The sequence below is a fragment of the Mustela lutreola genome, chromosome 3 (assembly GCF_030435805.1).
Source record: "Mustela lutreola isolate mMusLut2 chromosome 3, mMusLut2.pri, whole genome shotgun sequence".
NCBI lineage: Eukaryota > Metazoa > Chordata > Mammalia > Carnivora > Mustelidae > Mustela > Mustela lutreola.
In genome coordinates, this window is record NC_081292.1 from 144,217,742 (window position 1) to 144,241,617 (window position 23,876).

At 34.5% G+C, this 23,876-nt stretch overlaps 1 protein-coding gene across 3 annotated transcripts in view; it reads left to right on the plus strand.

The window, feature by feature from the left end:
- TLK1 (tousled like kinase 1) overlaps window positions 1–23,876 on the plus strand; it is a 143,593-nt gene that overhangs the window by 81,848 nt on the left and 37,869 nt on the right. For 2 of the 3 annotated variants that reach the window (XM_059167062.1, XM_059167061.1), the window contains 6 exons: window positions 2,836–2,931; window positions 4,342–4,431; window positions 5,413–5,505; window positions 10,161–10,271; window positions 10,380–10,516; window positions 13,474–13,662. In XM_059167062.1, coding sequence (XP_059023045.1) covers window positions 2,836–2,931; window positions 4,342–4,431; window positions 5,413–5,505; window positions 10,161–10,271; window positions 10,380–10,516; window positions 13,474–13,662 — 716 coding nt within the window. Of the gene's footprint in view, window positions 1–928; window positions 976–2,835; window positions 2,932–4,341; window positions 4,432–5,412; window positions 5,506–10,160; window positions 10,272–10,379; window positions 10,517–13,473; window positions 13,663–23,876 lie in introns of all 3 variants that reach the window. The other variant, XM_059167060.1, reaches the window with a different exon arrangement.

A 23,876-nucleotide genomic window follows, 5' to 3' on the forward strand; every position in this document is an offset into this window, starting at 1 on the left:
ACTTAATTTTTCTTGTTCCACAAAAGAATTTAAGGTTGTTGCTCTTAAATGTAACCTTTGTTCATCTCAGTAATGCTTGGCATATAGTAACCACTCAAATATTTGTTGAATAAAAGTCAGTATTGAATTGATAAATATATATGTTTATATTATCCACAGGTTTTGAGTTCATGGTATTGTCATTTTTTTCTTTGTATTGAAGAAATCATGTATTTTATATAGTTCCATTGAAGGGTGGGTGCCTCTCATCCAAAAAAGTATCTTTAACACTGTATTTCTTAGCATCTTCTTAATTCAATATTTATAAAATTGATGATCCAATTTAGAGCAAAACTTTTAATTAAAGACCTGTGATATGCTATAATTTGGACCACTTTACCAATATGGTCATAAGAGCAGTATTTCAAATCTAGTCTGTTAAAAAGTATTTTACAAAATAACATTTTTGTTAAAGCATGTTATTGTCAGTTTGTATGATTTTGTGTTAAAGCTTTTTTATTATTTGCTGGGTATGAGTTGATTTGTTATGCAGTTGCCACTTTGCTTTTTTTATTCATTGATTTGCTTTTATGAAATTAGCCATTAAGTAATATGAGTAATGTAGTTTTAAAAACAAAATCCTTTACTGTCATTTATTTATTTGATTCTCCAGTAATTAGAACTTTAAAAATTGACATGTTTCTATTCTATTGAAAGGTCACTTCATTTTTGGATTTCTGAAATTGGCATCTTACCCTCTGAGGGCTCTTGATACAATTTTTTTCAGTGTCCCTTACTAACCAACTAAAATATCATGTTTTTATTAAACAGGTGATTTTTATGTATATTAGGGAAATTAAGTTTGACACATTCTTTTTCTGATACAGTATATGATAAGTAGTCCTGACTAACTTTAAATCTATAAAACTTTTTTACTTTTATATTTTAGGAAAAAGTATTGGGGGACGTGGCCACAAAATTAGTGACTATTTTGAAGTAAGTCTATTAACAAATATCTCTAGTCTTAATACAATTTTACTGTGGGCTGAAATAGTTTTTTTGAAGCACAAGGTAAACTTTTGTAATGTCCTATCTTCCTAGGAACTTTAAAATTTACCTCTACAGTGGAATGGCACATCATAATCTACAGAGTACTTTTTCACATATTTGCTTATGTCAACCCAGGAGATAGGTACAGTAGGTTTTAGTGTTTCTATATTACAGATGAGGAAACTGAGGACCAGAGATGTAAAGTTGCCTATTTAAAGTCAAATTCTAAGTGGAAGAACAAAGAGGGGCACCTGGTTGTCGCAGTTGGTTGACTATCTGACTCTTGGTTTAGGCTTAGGTCGTGATCTCAGGGTGATGAGTTCCTGCCCCACGCAGGGCTCCCCACTCAGCATGGAAATTCTCTCCTCCCTCTGTCCCTCTGCTCTCTGTGTGTGTCTGTGCCCTTTCTCTCTCTCAAATCAATCTTTAAAAAAAAAAAAGGAAGAGCAAGAAGAGAAGTTAGAGTCTAATAGCCTCTGGTTAAGAACTGTTTCTACTGTCATTGCAGCCTTTATGATAGCACCATGGCAACATTTGAGCCCCTTAGATAGAAATTAAATAATGGTAGAAGTGTGAATCTAAGAGCCCTGAAAATAATAAATAGTGGTAAATTTAGATTCTCAACCAGTTTGGAATGTTTTCGTACATCTACGCAGAAATATTTTTGGCTACCAATTTTACATTACAGAATGTTAATATGATTGTTAAAACAACAAACATAATCTACTCAGTAGAAAAAAATTTTATATTTACTTGAGTGGGAGAGCAGAGTTTGCCATTCAGGGGAAGGGCTACATTAAAAAATTTTTTTTACCATCCATTGTTTTTCTTAATTGGGTTTACGGTATCTGTGGTAAAAGTGTTGCTCACCATCTAGAGTTGCTGACCTGATGCTTTTTAACTGAGGTCAGTCCTTCGGTGTTAATATCAGTTAACAATCTTCCAAAGATTGGATCAGTTCAAATAGATAAATCTCAGGTCTCTTGAATGCTCATGTGGCAGGAGTTCAGCTAGGTACTGTAGTTAAAAAAAAAAAAAAAAAAAAAATTAGACAAAGTCCCAAGGTTACATGAAGATACATTAGGAAGTCACCTGAGAAGAAGCCAGTAACAGTGAATTGTTTTCTCCTCCTACCGTTGGTAGAGAAACATGAGAAATTTGAAAGGTAGCTGTGGAATACATTAGGTGGCTTCTCTTCATATGCACCTAGGTCATGCACTGTAATGCATGTTATGCATGAGAGAAAGGATTGATATTTATAAGATTTTGTGCTGTTAAAGGGAAAGGACTTAATCTGTGTAATTTTTTATATAGTACTATAAACATTTGGATTTTTAACAGATCTTGAGAATGATGATCCTGTTTTAAGATGGTTTATTACATTCACTAACATCTACTTGTAACTATGTTAATTTTGGGGTATTAGAGATTATACTGCTTCAACAAACATTTATAGTGGGGCTGTATTAAAATTTGAAGGAAAAATAATATATGTTCATTTTTGGGGAGAAATTAATTTATCTTGAGTCTGCCACAGTAACAGATGATAGTCAGAATGCTCAAGAAATAAGGGTCATTACTGAATAGTCTTCTCACATTCCTGTGATCAGTATTCTCTATTTAGTCTTTTAGGACTCGGCTGTAACTGACCTTAGTTTTGCTTTTTTCTTGTTCCATTTAAATCACTACCAAATTTAATTTAAAAGAAGATCTATTTAAGTTAATTCTTAATGTCATATCAAAAATAACACCTAGCTAAACCTGTTTTAATAAAGAGTGATGTTTCCTTTTTTTTTTTCTTCTCAGTACCAAGGTGGGAATGGCTCAAGTCCAGTAAGAGGCATACCTCCTGCGATCCGTTCTCCTCAGAATTCACATTCACATTCCACTCCTTCTTCATCTGTAAGTTTTTACATGTGTTAGGTAGTCGTCTGTGTGCTGAATATATGTATATATATACTGAATAACTTTTCATTGAGAACTTCTACATACATTTATTTGTATTTATCTTTTTAGAAAATCGTTCTGTGAAGTAAGTTCTTTTTAATGATCTGATGCTACTAGAACTTTATTTCTTCAAGTGAGATCTTTAAGTTAAAGATTTCCTGAATTAACTATATCCCAAGATGTGATGTTTCTATAAAAGAATGTGATCAAGCCTTATGGTACTAAAACAAATACTCTTTTATCAGTCTGTATTCAGTTACTGATTTCTAATTCTAACTCTCTTAGCAATGAAATTTCTTAACCACTGAAGTATAGCCTATTTCCTTTCCTAGGAATCTTTAAGATAAAGGTAGACAGCCTTTATCCCTGGATCATTTTAGTTCAACATAGGAAAAGGATCTTGGGCCTAAAAATTACTTTATAGCGTTTTGGTTTGTTGCTAGTGTTTTAAGATCTAGTTCTATTTACATGCATTGTCTTCCTTTTGGATTTCATTTTTTTTTTAATTTTTTCAATTTATTTATTTTCAGAAAAACAGTATTCATTATTTTTTCACCACACCCAGTGCTCCATGCATTGGATTTCATTTTTTCTTTAGTTTTATTATATGAAAGTTTAATGTCTAACAAGAAAAGCAGAATTGGCTTTTAATAATTTTTAAATGAATTAAAGATATTTAAAAATCAGAGTATCTCTTATTTTTTTCAAGTACTCTGTTTTTACTTCAGTGTCCCCTTCTACTCCTTGCTTGTAGACACACACTTAGTTGTATCTTAACTTCTTTTGTACATTGGCTACATCATATGGCCATATGTAAAATAAAGTGTCAGATGCAACAAATTTTGAGTTACAGTGATGGCATTGATACAATGATAGAATCTGTTTTCAGTGGTGTGTTTTAAAACTAGTAACTAGATAAACCATGAAACTCATCAGTAGATTGATGTTATACTATATATGGGTGTGCACTATTGCCCTTGGTAGTAAGAGTTGTATATTATGATCTTTTCAGTTTTACTTATTGAACCACTTGCTCTATTCTTAATATTTTTGTTTTGAGATAATGTATTTTGCCTTGTTATATTTAACAGATTGAAAGCATTTAAAAAATTTTTTTAATGGTTCTAGAATGTAAGCTTCTCAGGCAAGGAATATAAATGGTTGTTTCTTTTCACTGTGCCTTATGTAAGGGAGGGTACTCTAAAAATGAATGCTTATTGAATAAATGATTAAAAGTTTTAAGAAGTCAGTTATGTTTTAATTCAGTTGTTATCCTGATAAAAACTTAAGAAGTGTTGTATAGTTGTTGCTGATCAAAAGCCTATATTTTTCTTGCTAATGTAAAAATTGTAATCTTTTTCTAAGGTTCGACCGAATAGCCCTTCTCCTACTGCATTAGCTTTTGGGGACCACCCTGTTATACAACCAAAGCAGTTATCCTTTAAAATTACTCAGGTAAATAGTAAATAAAGTTTTTTGCATGGCTTGTAAGAAACTTAGTGCAAAGAAGATGTCTTCTCTTTCAGACATAGTTATAAAGTAAAATTATACATCAAGAAAGCTAATTACTAAACAGAAAAACCATTTGTTGGGTGGGGGTTAAGAAATTGAAACACCAATACTATCAGCTTATCCTTTGTTACATGCTGGTTAAATATGTAGATGTAAGCATTTTAAATAAACAGAATAAGCATGACTTGTCAGTTTTGTTTATTGCTTCTTTTTGAACATACCATCCAAGTACATATAATCAGTGTTTTACTGAACTTAATACTTGTTCACAAGTGAACTTAATTAAAGCAATTCATTTTGGGTGTCTATATTTCACTTAAAGGTATCATTTGAAAATTAGATATCTTTTATGCTTTCTTGATTTTATGAATTTGAGTATTACATTTTTCATTTTAACTTTTACATGTGATAGTTTCTGGATTTTAGTGTATCATATTAGGGGAATTAGAAGAGTAAATCTTTTTGCTTAGCCATCTTTATTACCCCAGTTTATTGCCATTAGACTTTTCTGTTAGGTCATGTCCAAGATATTGCACATTCATCAAAACATCTTTCTTTAGATGATCTTTAGGCTAGGATTACAGATACATTGCTTTCAGTCACTGAATAGCTCATGAAAGCTTTTGCTATATTCAAAGATCAGCTAGCATTGAAAGTGTAAAGCAGCAGTTACATTCAGTTTTAATGAAGAACACTACAGTATTCTAAATCTTTAGTAATCAATTTTTTAAATGTTTCTTTGTAAGCTTGAGGAACTTGTATTTCTGAAGATGTTAAAACTTAAAACTATACTAAGACTTTTTGGGATAACTTTTACGTACACAAACTCAAATATTTTCTTTGTTTTTAGGACTAAAATCTAGTTTTTATTTGCATGCAATGGTATGTATAATGGAGTTAGTAAAATAGCTTTCTTTCATTTAGACTGATCTCACAATGCTGAAATTAGCAGCATTAGAAAGTAATAAAAACCAGGACCTGGAAAAGAAGGAAGGTCGTATAGATGACTTGCTCAGGGTAAGTAATAAGTCATGGAGAGGGAAAAAATTGAGTTAATTACTTGGCAGTAATAAAACTTGAGGAAATAATTAGCATTATAAAAAAGTTCTTCAGCTGGGGAAAAAAACACAAACTTTCTGGTAGTTTTAAGTACATGAAAAATCGCTATTTTTAAGTGAAAATTGCTAGCCTTTAAATGAGAATTGAGAGGGGCATCTGGGTAGCACAGTCAGTTAAGCATCCAGCTCTTGGTTTCAGCTCAGGTCTTGATCTCAAGTTCGAGCCCCAAGTTGGGTTCAGGGTGGAGTCCACTGGAGCTTCTCTCTCCCTCTCCCCCTCCCACTTATGCTCTGTCTCTAATATAAATAAATCTTTAAAATAAATGTGAATCAAGAAACAGTTGGAGAAATACAGAGAAGTTTGTAAAATTTATTTTCATTTGATCAGCTATCATAAGACTGATGGCCATTTCATGTTAGTTTTAAAGGTAATTGATGTTGTTTTAAACCTGACATTTGATACTACACAAGGTGAAGTAACTACTGCAATCCTTTGAGATTTTTAATTGAAACTTTATTTTAATATTTTAAAATTTTCAATTTTAATTGAAACTTTATAAAAGGACATATCAAAAAATACTTAAAATGTGAGTAAGGTAAGAAACCGTGCTTCTCAGTCCTTGCCGCTCAGTAGAATCACCAAATGGGAAGGGTGGGAGGCTCTTTATAAAGGTACATGCCTAAACTCCATCCTGAGGGGTTGTAAATAAATTAATGTGGTGCGGCACCTGGGTGGCTCAGTGGGTTAAAGCCTCTGCCTTCGGCTCAGGTCATGATCCCAGGGTCTTGGGATCGAGCCCCACATCGGGCTCTCTGCTTCGTGGGGAGCCTCTTCCTCCTCTCTCTCTGCCTGCCTCTCTGCCTACTTGTGATCTGTCAAATAAATAAAAATCTTTAAAAAAAAAAAATTGAGGGCGCCTGGGTGGCTCAGTGGGTTAAGCCGCTGCCTTCGGCTCAGGTCATGATCTCAGGGTCCTGGGATCGAGTCCCGCATCGGGCTCTCTGCTCAGCGGGGAGCCTGCTTCCTCCTCTCTCTCTCTGCCTGCCTCTCTGCCTACTTGTGATTTCTCTCTGTCAAATAAATAAATAAAATCTTTAAAAAAAAAAAAAAATTGATGTGGAGTGGGGCTCGGGCATTGGTAGTTTTAAAAATTCCTCCCAAAAAATAAATAAATAAACTCCTCCAGATGATTATAATTATAATTTAAGCCAACATTGAGAACTATTAGTACAGAAACTCAATAAAACCAGTGTCTCATCTGTGATCCTACCATAATTACCGATACCTTTGAAACATCCAGCTTGCCTTTCCTGATCCCATCCCAGTCACTCTCTCACCTTCTTTTTCCATTAACTACTGTTCTAAGTTCTTTATTTATTATGCCTTAATATTATGGTTTTATCGCATGTATCTGTACATTCTTAACATATTTCAGTATTTTTTTTTTAATTTTCAATTTTATTTATTTAAAAAAGAAAGAGAGAGTGCACAAGCCAGGGGAGAGTCAGAGAAGCAGACTGTCCATGGAGCAAGGACATGGGACTTGGTCCCAAAATTCTGGGATCATGACCTGAGCATAAGACTGACGCTTGGGGCGCCTGGGTGGCTCAGTGGGTTAAGCCACTGCCTTCGGCTCAGGTCATGATCTCAGGGTCCTGGGATCGAGTCCCGCATCGGGCTCTCTGCTCGGCAGGGAGCCTGCTTCTCTCTCTCTCTCTCTGCCTGCCTCTCCATCTACTTGTGATTTCTGTCAAATAAATAAATAAAATCTTTAAAAAAAAAAAAGAAAAAAAAGACACTTAACCAACTGAGTCATTCAGGCACCCCTTTAGTTTATTTTTGAACTTTACATAAAATTATGCTCTCTGTACCCTTTTGCCCTGCTTGTTTTCACTAAACTTTATACATGGAATTGTCGTGTACTTTGTTCATTTCATGTTCTCTCTAAGACATTATATGAATATACCATAATGTATTTTTTCTGCTCTTGGTGGACATTTTGTTTCTGCTTTTTGTTAATATGAACAGTTCTGCTAAGAACATTATTGTACATGTCTTCTAGGGCAAATGTGGAAAATTTGTCTTACATTGTATTGCTTTAAGAGAGACATGGCCACAGTACATGGCATGTAAATGTTCAGTTTTGCTTTATAATGCCAAATTTTTCCCAAAGTGGTTGGATTAATTTATACCCTCAATGAGCAATAAATAATCTTGTTGCTTATTATCTTTGCTAAGGCTTATTATAATCAGATATAATAAATTTTTGGCCAGTTCAATGGATGTAACAGTGTCTTTTGTCTTTTATTTTGTGTTCTCTGTTTTCTAGCATCTTTTAAAATACTTATTAATTTAGTTTCTTCAGAGAAATAATGGTCATGTTTTTTGCTCATTTTTCTTAATGGGTTGCTGTTTGTGGTTTTTTTTTTTTTACTTTTAAAACATTTTTAAATTTAAATTAACATATGTAATTGTTTTCAAAGGTATAGGCCTGTAATTGCTCAGTCTTACATAATACCTAGTGCTCATTACATCACATGTCCTCCTTAACATGTATCACACGGTTACCCGATCCCTCCACCTCCCGCCCCTCCAGCAACCCTCAGTTTATTTCCTATCATTAAGAGTCTCTTATGGTTTGTCTCCCTCTCTGGTTTTGTCTTGTTTCTTTTTTTCCTCTCTTTCCCTATGATCCTGTGCCTTGTTTCTTAGAGTCCACATATAAGTGAGATCATATGATAATTGTATTTCTCTGATTGGCTTATTTTGCTTACAATAATACCCTCTTTCCATTCATGTTATTGCAAAAGTCAAGAATTCAATTTTTGATGGCTGAATAATATTCCATTGCATATACTATACTACCTCTTCTTTATCCATTCATCCATCGATGGACATCTGGGCTCGTTCCATAGTTTGGCTGTTGTGGACATTGCTGCTGTGAACATTGGGGTGCAGGTGCCCTTTCAGATCACTACATTTGTATCTTTAGGGTAAATACCTAGTAGCATAATTATTAGATTGGAGGTAGCTCTATTTTCAACTTTTGGAGGAACCTCCATACTGTTTTCCAGAGTGGTTGTACCAGCTTGCATTCCCACCAACAGTGTTAAGAGGGTTCCCCTTTCTCCACATCCTTGCCAACATGTATTGTTTCCTGACTTGTTAATTTTAGCCATTCTGACTGATAGGAGGTTGTATCTCATTGTGGCTTTGATTTTTAGTTCCCTGATGCCTAAGCACTTTTTCATGTGTCTGTTGGCCATTTGTGTGTCTTTGGAGAAATGTCTGTTCATGTCTTCTACCCATTTCTTGATTGGATTATTTATTTTTTGGGTGTTGAGTTTGAGAAGTTCTTTATAGATTTTGGATACTAGCCCTTCATCTGATAAGACATTTACAAATATCTTCTCCCGTTCTGTTGATTGTCTTTTGGTTTTGTCAACTGTTTCCTTTGCTGTGAGAAAGCTTTTTATCTGATGATGTCCTAGTAGTTCATTTTGCCTTTTTTTTCCCTTGCCTTTGGAGACGTGTAGCAAGAAGTTGCTGTGGCCAAGGTCGAAGAGGTTGCTGTCTGTGTTCTCCTCAAGGGTTTTGATGGATTCCTGTCTCACTTTTAGATCTTTCATCCATTTTAAGTCTATTTTTGCATATGGTTTAAGAGAATGGTCCAGTTTCATCCTCTTGCATGTGGCTGTCCAATTTGCCCAACACCATTTGTTGAAGAGACTTTTTTTTCGTTGGACATTCTTTCCTGCTTTATCAAAGATGAGTTGGCCATAGAGTTGAAGGTCCATTTCTGGGCTCTCTGTTCTATTCCACTGATCTTTGTGTCTGTTTTTGTGCCAGTACCATACTGTCTTGATGATGGCAGCATTGTAATAGAGCTTGAAGTCAGAATTGTGATGCCACCAGCTTTGCTTTTCTTTTTCAACATTCCTCTGGCTATTTGGGATCTTTTCTGGTTCCATACAAATTTTAGTATTATTTGTTCCAGTTCTGTGAAAAAAGTTGATGATATTTTGATAGGGATTGCATTGAATGTGTAGATTGGTCTAGGTAACATAGACATTTTAACGGTATTTGTTCTTCTAGTCCATTAGCATGGAATATTTTTCCATTTCTTTGTGCCTTCCTCAGTTTCCTTCCTTCTCTAGTTTTCTGAGTACTAATTTTTTGCCATTTTGGCTATGTTTATTCCTATGTGTTTTATGGTTTTGGGTGTAGTTGTAAGTGGGATCGACTCCTTAATTTCTCTCCCTTCTGTCTCATTGTTAACATGTAGGAATACATTTTTTGGATACCAGGGGTTTTTTTGTTCCTATATATTGATTTTCTCCCAGATAATGGACTTGACTTAGCCAAGGTTATATACCTTAGGGTGTTGGTTTGAACCCGTGAAGTCTAGATAAAAATTCCACGTACTTTCCACTGCATAATTACATAGCACTTAAGAGTATTATCCATGGTTAGTAGTAGATGTTTAAAAAAATAATTTTAGTATCATGCTCAAATACTTTTCTTTTTATGTAATTTACTGAGAATGTAAGAATATTCCTAAGTGTCTCATATACACAAATTCTAGACCTTTTCTATTTTTACTTATGTTGTAGGCTAACTGTGATCTCAGACGGCAGATAGATGAACAACAAAAATTACTTGAAAAATACAAAGAACGATTAAATAAGTGTATATCAATGAGCAAGAAGCTGCTTATTGAAAAGGTAAGTTTAAAAAGTTCAGTGAATTTTCCTTTTTATTCCACTGGCCCTTTTTCACCTTGTGTAGTTTTAAATGAATAAAATTGATTATATTTTTCCTCCTTTTTTCAGAGTACACAAGAAAAATTGTCAAGCAGAGAAAAGAGTATGCAAGACCGATTACGCCTTGGGCACTTCACAACAGTTAGACATGGTGCTTCATTTACTGAACAATGGACAGATGGTTTTGCATTTCAGAATCTTGTGAAGTTAGTCATTCTTATATTTTAAAAAATGTAGTGTTCCTTTGGGTTTTTGTTCCTTCCAGAGATTATAGATTTGGAATTATGTTTTATTTCTACTCCTTAATGCTCTTTGAAATCACAGAATTTAGTACATTTGAAAGGAATGTAAAACAAAAGTATTACAATTTCAACTTTAGCCGACTTCTTGATTAGTCAGCATTTATCCATACTATGTATTATTCTAAGTATTAATTTCCAGAATATAAACTGATCCTCTAGCTTTATCGATGATTTGGGAGGAAATTTTAATTTTCATTCACATATATGGATATATATGTATCTTGGAATACACACACACACATAAATATATATGTACGCATACACACACACACACATATCTCTTGGGATTTTTCTGCTTAGTTTTTTCCACATTCTTCAGTCATTACTTCATTGTTATTATTCAGCACTTGATGGCTTTCTGTTCCTACAGAAAAGACAAGAACTTTTCCTCTTCTGCTTTAGATATTCCTCATAAATTATTTGAGGAATATTTAGCTTTAGCATTTCTAAACATTGCTAAAGTTTGCTTTAGCAAAATTTAAAACAGATATTGAGTTAAGATGATGGTAGATAGGGATAGATTGACTATGAATTAAGGAGTTAGGACCTGTGCTGCTTTTTTGTTTTTCACTCTAAATTTTTTTAAAAACTCTAAAACAGGAGTATTGCCAGCATCTACATCAGATTTGCTAGAGTTCTATAGAAAACGGAGGCAAAGCTGCATCTAGTATATAAACATTGCTGTTTCAAACACTGGTTCCCAGGACTTTGCACAGAATGGCCTTCTCTCTCCTACAGTTGATTTATTTAGCTTTTGTTCAGCACCAGCTATGCTGGGTGATAGGTATACCACAATGAAGAACAGAGTTCTTGTCATGCTAAGGAGTTTGGCTTTTAATTCAAAGGTTTGTATGTAGTGTGTGATACATGTGGGACTAATATTGGAAAAAAGATAAATTATTGACAGCAGAGGTATCCAAATGAAAGATGATTAGGCTTGAGCTAAAATGCTCACAATGAAAGGTAGAGAATAGGAGATATATTTTAGATAGAAACCATGTTTTTGAATGTTAAATAGGCAAGAACTTCTGCTACTAAACTCTGATCTACAGTTGTCCTGATAATGAATAAAATAGGCTACATAATATAACCTTAAATACAAACTAAATATACAAATCTAAAATATAAGTTCTTTGTAGCAAAAATTGCTTCATCAAGCTGTCAGCAAAATTGGAGCTTCTGGGTTGGTGATGGTGAACACCTGGAGGTTTGAAGAGAGTCGTGCAGTTAGAGAGCATCTGGAAGCCCCACACCATTAGCCCATACCTTACCCTATGCATCTCTTCCATCTGGCTGTTCCTTTTTATAATAAACGAGTAATATAGTTTTTAAAAAATTACTTACATTTCTTGTATTGTGGGCCTATTTTGTGTTATTACATATGCCTATGTTAAATCAAGCTGCTTATCAGTGTGAATTAAGTAGTTTATCAGTGACATAACCAAAGTAGTTGGTGGATGAGAAGAGAAATAAATAAATATTAGTAATATTAAATTAGTAATCTCTAAAGTCTGTAGGCATTCCTAAATAATCAGATAATAGCTTTCTATTCATTCTAGTAATTCTTTACTTTCCATTAGGATTTTAAACATTAGGATTATTGCCATTTGTTTTCATTTATAGCATCTTGATTGTGCTCTAAACTAGCTTTAACAATTAACTTTTTTAATTAAATGAAGTTAATATATTTCTATTTCCAGAGGAAAACTGGGTTAAACTGATCTAGCTTTGCTCTTCCTGGATTTTCTCCACCTTTTACTCTTCTGCCTCAGTGGCTATTGATTCTTTCATTCTGGTCATACTCTACTCTCTGGCTAGAATCATAGGATCAGGCAATATGTGTAAAGGCAGTTTTGGGTCAGCAGAATAGAAGTTCTGTAGTTCTGCTTTAAGTAGGGGTGGGGAGCCAAGGAATTAAAACATTTGTCTTTTTTTAATCTAAATACCATAACCATGTAGAGGTTTAAAATTTTTTTCTTAGCATGTTGAGGTGACCTAACAGGGAACATGGTTACTATGAGAACAAGTTGTGTGATAGGATAGTTTTAAAAAGCTTCACTGTCACTTACTCTTGCTCTGGTCAGATTGCTGAAATTAGAGTTAGTAAGCTTTAGATTCTTGAATAGGAAGCAGTAATTAATACTTTTACTTTTATTAATTTGCTCATTTTTCAGAATCATGCTAATTTTTTTTGTTTCCCTCTTTTTTTCTTGTCTCCTTCAAATTGTCAAAATTCTTTCTTCATAAATTTCTAATATTTAGGTCAGTTTTTGTTTCATTTCAAGGTAGCGCTTACACATTCCCAAAATCTTTTTGACATAGACAAATTTAGAAAATAACACTTTATTAACTTAATTGTCTTTTTAAAGTTTTTCTAGTAAGTGATGAGGTGAATGTTTAAAATTTCTGTGCTTATTTCTGTTCTTTATTTTAATAGCCCATTTATTTCATTGAGCAAGTATTAACTAAATTCCTAATATGTGCTGATGATTATGCTGGGCACTAGGAATATAATAGGATATAAAATAGATGTGGTCTCTGTTTTCATGCAGTAGTGTGTCTAGAGACATTTTAATCAAGTATCTATAGGAATGATAACTCATTTGGAAGGAGGTAGAAATCTCCAAGGTACCATGAGATTAAACATGGCCACACATTTTTCCCTACTTCAGGGGATTTAGGGAATTTAGAAATGAATGCTTCAAATGAGACCTGGACAGTGAGTACAAGTAGGTTGAAAAAGGTAGAACCATAATATTTGTTAATGTTCCATGCTTTTTCATGTTTATTGGTATATTCTTGTTTTAACTGTGAAGAGTAATGAAAAGTTAATACGGTTTTTTACATTTATTTTTATACAGGCAACAAGAATGGGTGAATCAGCAAAGGGAAGATATTGAAAGGCAAAGGAAACTTCTAGCCAAACGCAAACCTCCCACGGCTAATAATTCTCAGGCACCCTCTACCAATTCTGAACCAAAACAAAGGAAAAACAAAGCAGTTAATGGAGCAGAGAATGATCCCTTTGTTAGACCAAATTTACCACAACTGTAAGCCTTCATTTTAATTTCCCCCCCTTTTTTTAAAATTATTGCCAGTGAGAATGAGTGTTACATGTTATTTATATTTATGCTAATACTTAAATACTAAAAATAGTTATGACCAGGAAGGAAAGCAGTATTAAAATTTACTTCTAAATTAATAATGTTCAAATACCTGAATTCAGCCTTTGTAAGTGGAGACTTACTAATCCTCTTTTCAAATGAAAACATAGCAGCTAAGAGGAAATTAGAATCCTCTTTCTTCATGTCTGAATGATAGAATCAGTTCTTAGTTTTGGTTATCTCAATTCTGTATTGCCGTAAATCTTACTTTTTCTGAGAGAATATTAAACAATGTAACTGACTTTTATTTTCTTAACCTATGAAAGCAGTGCATTGATAGGTTATAGGTACTGTTTTTTCCCTATCTGCTTTTATTTATTTTCTAAATTTTCTAAATCAGTGATGAACTACTCTTTATAGTTCAGGGGGCAAAGAGCTGTTTAAATAATTAAATGCTTATTATACATAGAAAATTGGAAAATATGAAAGAACATAGTATTATAGACCATGATTCCATCCACAGAGAAGACCATTGTTAAAATTTTGATTTATAGATGTGTCTGAACATGTAATTTTTTTGTTCTGCAGGAACTTAAGTTTTCTGAGTAGAAAACACACACACGCACACACACACACATTGTTTGATGTTTCTATGTGGGTGTATTCTTTCTTCCCTTGTTGAAAGGTAATGTTTCATCTGTGCTTTGATTCCCATACCCTGCTACATGAGGGACTCTTCTGTGGATACCTCCTTTATCTTCTATCGTCAGCTTTTTGTTCTCTACTGGTTCTTTCCTTTTAGAAGACAAAATGAAACCAAAAACACTGCTTCAATTATATATCCCTCTGTTCTAGTCTCCATATCCTGTCATCTTTATAACCAGGTTTCTTGAAAGACTTGCTTGTACCAGTCTCTTCTGTCTCACCTTCCATTTTCTTTCCTTTTTTTTTTTTTTTTTTTAAGATTTTATTTATTTATTTGACAGAGCTCACAATTAGGCAGAGAGGCAGGAGAGGCAGGCAGACAGAGAGAGAGAAGAGGGAGAGGCTCCCTGCTGAGCAGAGAGCCCGATACGGGGCTCAATCCCAGGACTCTGGGATCATGACCTGAGCTGAAGGCAGAGGCTTTAACCCACTGAGCCTCCCAGGTGCTCCCCATTTTCTTTCTTAAATGAAATTGCCTTTTAAAGGTGAGCTGTCTTTTTGATGCTCCATGCCATAGACATTTGAGTCTTTAATTTGGCAGCATCGAATAGTGTTTTTGTTTTGTTTTAAGATTTTCTTTATTTATTTGAGAGAGCGAGAGTGAGAGAGAGCCTGAGAGGGGGAGGAGGTCGGAGGGAGAAGCAGACTCCACATGGAGCTGGGAGCCTGCTGCAGGACTGGATCCAGGGACTCCCCGGATCATGACCTGAGCCGAAGGCAGTCACTAAACCAGCTGAGCCACCCAGAAGCCAGATTATTGTTGACTTCTTATTTTTTCCCAAAGGACTCTTTCTTGCCTTTAGTTTTTGAAATACCTTGATCTCCAAATTTTCATTTTTCTCCTCTGCTCATCTTCTTAGTCTGTTCTGTGGACATCATTTGCATTACCAATTTGTAAAATGTAAGTGTCTTTTAAGGATCTGTCTTGGTCATCTTACTTCCTACTTTACATCTTTTTCTGGAAAATTAGCTACTCTCAGTGTTTCAGTTAACACATATATATGCTTCTGACATCCAAGTTTATCTCTCTTGTCTGCTTTTCTTTCTTGCATATTAAATGTATCTCAGTTTTGAATGTCATATCCTTTGTTGTTGTTATCAGTACTTAAGTGCTTCTGATGTAGCCTTTTTAAAACTGTATTTACTAAAAACACAGAACAAAACAAAAACAATTTACTATTCCCGTTCCAGTTGGTCTCTCTCCCCACACATACACATACACTCATCTACACATCCACGTACACACCCCTTGCCTTTTACTGTGTTTTCTCTGTTAGTAAATGGTACTACTGTCCTCTCAGTTCTATATGCCAGGTTTTTATTATCATCCTTAGTATTTTAGATCAAGATTTCATTTATTTTCCTTAATCCATTTTTATTATTTTCCCATTAATAAATAGGTGGTAATAAGTTTATTTTTCAGAATCTACCTTAAAATCTACTTCCATCTTCAAACCTTTTCTAATCCTAGGGGCCTTTTGTAAATTGGAATTAAAACATTCAGCTATTGATTTTTTTAAAAAAAAATAGCAGATGGTTTACTTTTTGTAAATTAGTAAATTTGTTGTTTAATAAAGGGTAGGTAGGTAGATGAGTGCTAATACAGAATACAGTGTGTGTTAGGTTTAGCTCTACTCCTGTGAGACACCAGTCCTTCTAGATCTCAAGTGTACCCATTTATTTAAGTCCCCATTGACAGACACCATATTCTAACTCAAGTTACTGTCCTCTCTTACTTGGGTTATTTTTTTCCACTTGCCTCTCCTTTCAGCTTTGGTTTAGCAATCCAGTTCATTTTCATTTTGCAATCAGATTAATTTTTGCAGAATATCCTTTTGTTCTCTTAATCACCTTAACATAGCTCTTTGTTTCTTGAATCATATAGAGTCCAAAAGTCCTAAGAAGATTTCTGAAAGCACTTTTGATCTGACATTTTCGGACTACTCTAACCTCATCTTCTGTCACTAACCAGTGCCTACCCTTCATTGCCAACTTTCAAACTCCCAACCCATGGTTTTTAATTCCTTTTCATCTTTTAAATCCTATACTAGGTATTTCTTCCTAAAAGCTTTTCCTTGATCCCTGAAGGATAGGGGTTAATTATCACTTTAATGTGATAGTGTCCTCTGTCTCTTCAGTCACAGCATCACCATTTACTGTGTTAATGGCACTGGAAACATCCTTTGTTTTCCTTTCCCTCATTCTCTGTTTCTGTAACATCTTGTATTTGTCCATCTTCATTGCCATGATCTTAGTAAAGGACCTCAGCTCTTTTTAACCTAGATTATGGTTTTCCACATGTCTCTTCATGTCAGTTTCACATTTAACCTCCTTCACTAACCTTCAAGATAAAATTCACCCTCATGAAGGACTTTTCATAGACCTTATTTTTCTCTTTCATTTCACTCCCTACATCTGTCTTACATCTCTTCTGTTAAACTCTTAGTTCTCTAAGTGGATTAGGCGTCCTTGTTTCTGTGCCTTTATACATCTTGTTCCTTGCCTTTCTTCACCTGTCTCATTGCTTGTTCATCTTTTAAGGCTTGGCTCAAATACCAGTTGCAGTAGAAAGCCTTTTCTAACTTTTGTTCTTCCCATTTTCTCCCCCATTTCTCCTCAGGTTAGGTGCCTATAGCCTTTTTATATGTGCCTCTTCTGTATGTAGCATTTATCTCACTGTTTTATCTCTATATTCCCAATATGTAGCACAGTTTTCTGACATGAAAAGTGGTAAGTAAATGTCAAATTCTGGTACTTGAGCATTTGATTGAATTTCATTTTCTCCTTCTCATTAGTTCCTCCTTCATTTTTCTTGTTTGTCACAGGTATTTTGCTTATTTGCCTTCCAACATACTTAACAGGCCTAACTATTGTTTAATAGTCATAGACTTGTCTTATTTCCACCTCACTTTATGATACATAATGACTGAGAACTAACCCTAAAGTGAACTGCTGTGTGTTTTTGGAATGGCAGGTGAAGTGATAATGCATAAAAGTTTGACTGTCTCTTTATACAAATGCAAATTTAAATAGAGAAAAAGGCCATAGAAGCACCTTTTTTTTTTTTTTTTTTTTAAAAGATTTGTTTGTTTATTAGAGCATGCACAAGAGCAGAGGAAGGAAGGGGCAGAGGGAAAGGAGAGAGAGAATCCCTAGCAGTCTCCCTGCTGTGAGAGCCTCAGTCGATGGGGGCTCGATCACAGGACCCCAAGATCATGACCACAGCCCAGGCCAAGAGTTGGATGTTCAACTGTTCAACTGGCTCACCACCTAGGCACCCCAGAAGCACTTTGGTTTATATATTAACTATATTTTAGTGGCTATTCTCTGCAACTATCTTCTAAAAATTCCTTTTGAATAACTGTTTGGTGGTAACTGCAACATCTTGTGTATATACAGAACATCTAGTTTAACTAGAAGAGAAACCATAAATCTCTAATTATTTTTCTATCAAGAAATTAACATAGAAAATGAAGCTACTACTGTGTAGTGGTTAGGACGTGAGCGTTGTAGACAGACAGACGTGGAATCTATCCTTGACTCTTTCAGATTATTATTTTTGGTAAGCTCTTTTACTTCTTTGAGTCTCCCATTTCCTCCTTTGTAACAGTACCTATATCATAGTGTTGAAAGGATGATACGAGGTAATGCATGTTAAAGTACTTGCATGGTTCCTGGCTCTTAACTAATTTTTAACTACCAGCAAGATTCGGTCAGGTTTTGTCTTGTTTTGTTTTTTAAAGATTTTTTTATTCATTTATTTGACAGAGATCACAAATAGGCAGAGAAGCAGGCAGAGAGAGAGGTGGGGAAGCAGGCTCCCGTCGAGCAGAGAGCCCGATGTGGGGCTCAATCCCAGGACTCCGGGATCATGACCCGAGCCGAAGACAGAGGCCTTAATCCACTGAGCCACCCAGGCGCCCCTTGGTCAGGTTTTTCAGACAGCAGTTTCTAATTTTAGTCACAAAGACTTCTTTTATTCAGAGTGGTTTGTATAGATAATATTATCTATGGCTGTCTAAATGACTCTTGTGTTAATTGTAATTAATTTAATCAAAATTTTGTCTTCATGTTAAATACATTTTAAATTGTTTAAATTTTATTTATGTATTTCATGTTACACAGAGGATTGCAAAGTAACAGTAATATTTTACCTTCTGTTTTATATTAAGGAAATTTTAGAGGTCACTGTGTTTTCTCATTAAAGCTTTAATTTTGGGCCACCTGGGTGGCTTAGTGGGTTAAGCCTCTGCCTTTGGCTCAGGTCATGATCTCAGGATCCTGGGATTGAGCCCCGCATTGGGCTTTCTGCTCAGCAGGGAGCCTGCTTCCCCCACCGCTCTGCCTGCCTCCCTGCCTACTTGTGCTCTGTCAAATAAATAAATAAAATCCTAAAAAAACTTTTAATTTTAACTCAAGATTATATTTTCATATCATAAAGTTATTTAGTGGATTGTCTTGTAAATATTATAATGGACTTAAGAAAATTTATTTTTAGAGCAGTTTTAGTATATACCAAAATTGATCAAAAACATATACTCCCTGTCCCCACACACAACATCCACCATTATCAGTATCCTGCAGTAGAGTGGTATATTTGTTAAAATTGAGGAATGTGCATTGGCACATCATTATCACCTAGAGTTTGTAGTGTACATTAAAATTCACCTTTGGTATGTATAGTGCACATTTTATGGGTTTTGACAAATGTTTAATTGATTTTTTTTAAAATGCTGTCTGAAAAATCTTTCATTGGAGCATTTAATCTATTTTCATTTCATGTATTTATCTATTTATTGGGGCTTAAATCTGGTCTTTCTTTGTGCTATCGATTTGTCTTGCCTCTTCTCTGTCCCCCTTTTTTTTTCTTTATTGGGTTGCTCAGTTTTTAATTTCTCTGTCAGACACACCCTGTATGTAAAGACATCTTTGTCTGGTATAGTTACTGTGTTCATTTAAATGTTACTTGCAGGGCGCCTGGGTGGCTCAGTGGTTAAAGCCTCTGCCTTCAGCTTAGGTCATGATCTCCGGGTCCTGGGATCAAGTCCCGCATGGGGCTCTCTGCTCAGCAGGGAGCCTGCCTCCTCCTCCTCTCTCTTTGCCTGCCTCTCTGCCTACTTGTGATCTGTCTGTCAAATTAAAAAAAAAAAAACAACTAAATGTTACTTGCATATTTATCTTTTTTTCCCTCTTCATTTATTTTTACAGCTTCAATTTTTTTTATCTAGTAAGATCTTTCTGCCCAAGAAAACCCTTTAGAAATTTTTTCTTTTTAGTGTGAGTCTATTGGTAGTGACACCTTTCAGTTTTTTCTTGGTATGAAACCAACTTTATTTTGCCTTCATTCTTAAAATTATTTTTACTGGTTTTAGGTTGGTGATTATTTGAAGGTATCTTACTGTCTTTTGACTTAAAATTATTCCTAGATAAGTCACCTGACCATAGAAGAACCACATTGAATGGAGCAGAAGCAATATTTGAAGATAAAATAACTGAGAATATTTTAAAGCAGATGAATAAGCTCGATCTATAAATTCACAGTGGCCAGAGAATTCTAAGTATGAATAAAAAGAAATACCTAGGCACATTATAATGAAATTTCAGAATAATCGGAGCGCCTGGGTGGCTCAATGGGTTAAGCCTCTACCTTTGGCTCAGGTCATGGGCTCAGGGTCCTGGGATCAAGCCCTGCATCACGCTCTCTGCTCAGTAGGGAGACTGCTTCCCTCTCTTTCTCTCTGCCTGCCTCTCTGCATACTTGTAATCTCTGTCTGTCAAATCAATCAATCAATCAGTCTTAAATAATAAAACATTTTTCAGAAAAATCGAGGCAGAGAGAAAAAAATTCTTAACAGTCGCCAGGGGGGGAAAGAAAAAGATATATTGGTAGTATAAATTAAGAAAAAAATATTTCAGGTAACTGCCAACCAAAAGAAAGCTGTATTATATGAGACACAATAAAACTTAAGGCAAAAAAATTATAATGAAGTGGTTATTTCATAACTATAAATGGCTCAAATTACTGGGAACATCTAGTAATTCTAAATTTGTATACATATAATAACACGGCCTCAAGATAAATGAAAAATTAACAGTATTTAAGGAGATATAGACAGATCCACAAGTTACAATAGATTTCAACACCCACATTTCTTAGTAATTGAACATACAGATAAAAAAAATAAAACAATAAAAAAAGGACACACAGTATGGATATAGAAAATTTCAGTGGGATTGATAAACTTGACACTTTTTTTTACCCCTAATATCTACAGAGTAAGTGTTCTTTCTTAAGCATGGTCTCTGAACATAAAAATTTATCACGTTAGGTCATAAAACAAGTCTCAACAAATTTCAAGAGTGAAAGAGTTTATATAGGACTGGGATTGCTTCTTACTTAAATATTTGATTGAACTCATGGATAAAATTTAGAGGTTTAGAATCATAGAATATGTTCTCTGACCACAGTGGAATTAGACTAGAAATCACTAACAATAAAGTAGTGAAAAAATCTCAGTGAAAACTAGAAAAATATTTTCAGAATGAAATTGCCATATAGCAAAATTTGTGAGATAAATCTGACCAGTAGCCGGGGGAAATTTATAACCTTAGGTACATATATACAAAAAGAAGAAAATCTAAAACTTTATATATTAAGCATCTATTTCAGTAAGTTAGAAGATGAGCAGTAGAATTAACCAAAGAAGGAAGAAGAAAAAGAGCAGAAATTAATGATACAGGAAATAAACATATACAATACAGAGAATCAGCCAATCCAAAAAATGTGTGTGTTTTATTCCAAAATAAAATTAAACTAATAAAATTTAAAAAGAAAGAAGACAACCATTATCAGGAATGAAGAAAGTTAATTTACCACAGAGTCTATAGATATTTAAAGGAAAACAAAATAATATAAATGGCTTAAACTTGAAATTTTTATAAAATGGATAAATTTCTAGAAAAATCTAACTTACCAGAATTGACACTGGACGAAACAAAAGTTTAAATAGTTTTGTAAATGTTAAAGAAATTGAATCTGTTATTAAAAAACTTAAGGTCCAGGGGCCCCTGGATGGTACAGTTGGTTGAGCACCTGACTCTTGGTTTCTTGGGTCAGGGTGTGATCTCAGGGTCGTGGGATTAGGCTCCAAGTTCAGCGAGGAGACTGCTAAAGTTTCTCTCTCCCTCTCTGTCTCTCTTACTCTTGTGCTCTCTCTAAAATAAATAAATAAATCTTAAAAAAAAAGTCCGGGTACGGATGACATTATTTATGAATTATAACAACCACTTAAGGAAGAAACAGTGTCAATCTTTTTTAAAACTTTTTTTCTTTTAAGTAATAGCTAAGTCAGAAATACTTCCAGCTTATTTTATGGGACCAGCATAATCTATGTGTCAGAATTTAACAAAGATGATATAAAGAAGGAAAGTTACAGGCTAATCTCATTTCATAAATGTAAATATAAAAATCTTAAAATATTAACCAAATATATAATATATAAAAATGATAATTTATTAAGATCAAGCTGGGTTTATTTTAGGTGTCCAGGGTTGGTTTAACATTTTTAAAAAATCTGTAACTTTTCCATGTAAGGAGAGGATCATATGATAATATTAATAGATGCCAAAAAGCATGAGACAAAATTCAGCATTGATCTTTTTTTTTTTTTTTAATTATTTATTTTGGAGAGGGTGTGGGTTGGAAAAGAGAGAGAGAGAATCTCAAGCAGCCTCCTTGCTGAGCACGGGGCTCTGTCCCATGGCCCTGAGATCATCACCTGAGCCAAAATCAAGAGTCCTGGAGGCTTAACCAGCCAAGCCACCCAGGCACTTCCAGCATTGATCTTTGATTAAAATTCTTAGCAGTCAGTAAAAGAACTTCCTTAATCTATACTGTACATTGATTTTTCTTTTTGCATTCATATCTGCATGCTGTGTACTTGAGTCACCATGGTGCCCAGTATGCCCTTTTTCTTCTTCTTGGCTTCCCTCTGCTGCTCCTCTTTAATCAGGGATAGATGTTCTCTCTTCTCTCTATTTTCCTACTTTGCTTCAGATAAAAAATTTTTTCTTTGCTCTGTGTAGTCATAGCTCTATTACCCAGGACAATCACCTTATGTTAAGATCAGCTAATTAGCAACCTTAATCCCACGTAATCTTTTGCTGTGTAAGGTAACGTATTCACGAACTCCAAAGATGAGGATGTGATATCTTTGGAAGCTGATACCTGTCTCATCTGTGACCCAAGATTCACATCCTTCCCTCATGTAAAATACATTCTTCCTATCCCAACATCCCCAAAAGAATCAACCCAACATCCTAATTATAGCATCAACTCAATATCCAAAATTTCATCAGCTCAGACTTTCTGAATCCTCATCTAAATTAGGTATGGGTGAGAATCTGTATAATCCACCCCAAAAAACAATTCCTCTTGATCTGTGAACCTCAAGAAAAACTCTCTTCTCAAAATACAATGGTGGGGACAGGCATAGGATAACAGCTAAAGATACTTTGTTGAAACAGAAAAAAAAACCCGAAAGGAGTCACTGACCCGTCCAGGGTAATTTAAAAATCCGTCCAGGCAAACTGGTTTCAAGGTCTGGTAGTAATTTTCTATGGCTATGGCTCCTCCTTCTGGTCTCCAAGTTCTTTCCTCTGAGTCTTTTTCACAAAGATTTTTTTTTTTTTTTTTTTTTTAAATTAAGGTTAGCATGTATATGTAGCTAAGTAGCTTTGTCAAGCTGTTTCTTGTTTGTGGAATTCTGGGGGTCTGACAGCCTTTCATTTTGTACTCTCTATGCCCTTTTAAACCCCAAACTGGCAGTGTTTCTGTTTAAACATGTCAAAAGATCATATGGATCTAGCCACTCTGACAGAGGCATTTACTCCTTTAGATAAGAGGATCGTCCATGTTTTTTTCTAGGTAATCCCATTGTTTTTTGCTTCTGCTGAGAAGGCTGAAGGGACCTGTGAGTTGCACACTTTTTTTTTTTTTTTTTTTTTGAATATATACCTAGGAATAGAATTACAAGGTTATACAGCAGTTCTGTGTTCAAATTCTTGAGGAACTGCTTAACTATTTTTCATATCTGTGATATTTTATATTCCTGCAAGTAATAGACAAGAGTTCCTATTTCTGGCTCTCTGCTCAGCAGGGAGCCAGCCTGCTTCCTCCTCTCTCTCTCTCTGCCTGCCTCTCTGCCTACTTGTAATCTCTGTCTGTCAAATAAAATAAATAAAATCTGAAAAAAAAAAAAAAAAAAGAGTTCCTATTTCTTCACGTCTTTGGCAACCCTTTTTATTTTGTTTCTTGATTATAATCATCCTAATAGCTGTAAATTGTCATCTCATTGTGGTTTTGATTTACATTCCTGAATGGCTCATTATGTTGAATGTCTTTTAATGTGCTTGTTGGTCTTTGTAGGTATTGAAGTCTTGCTAAGCTTTTAATC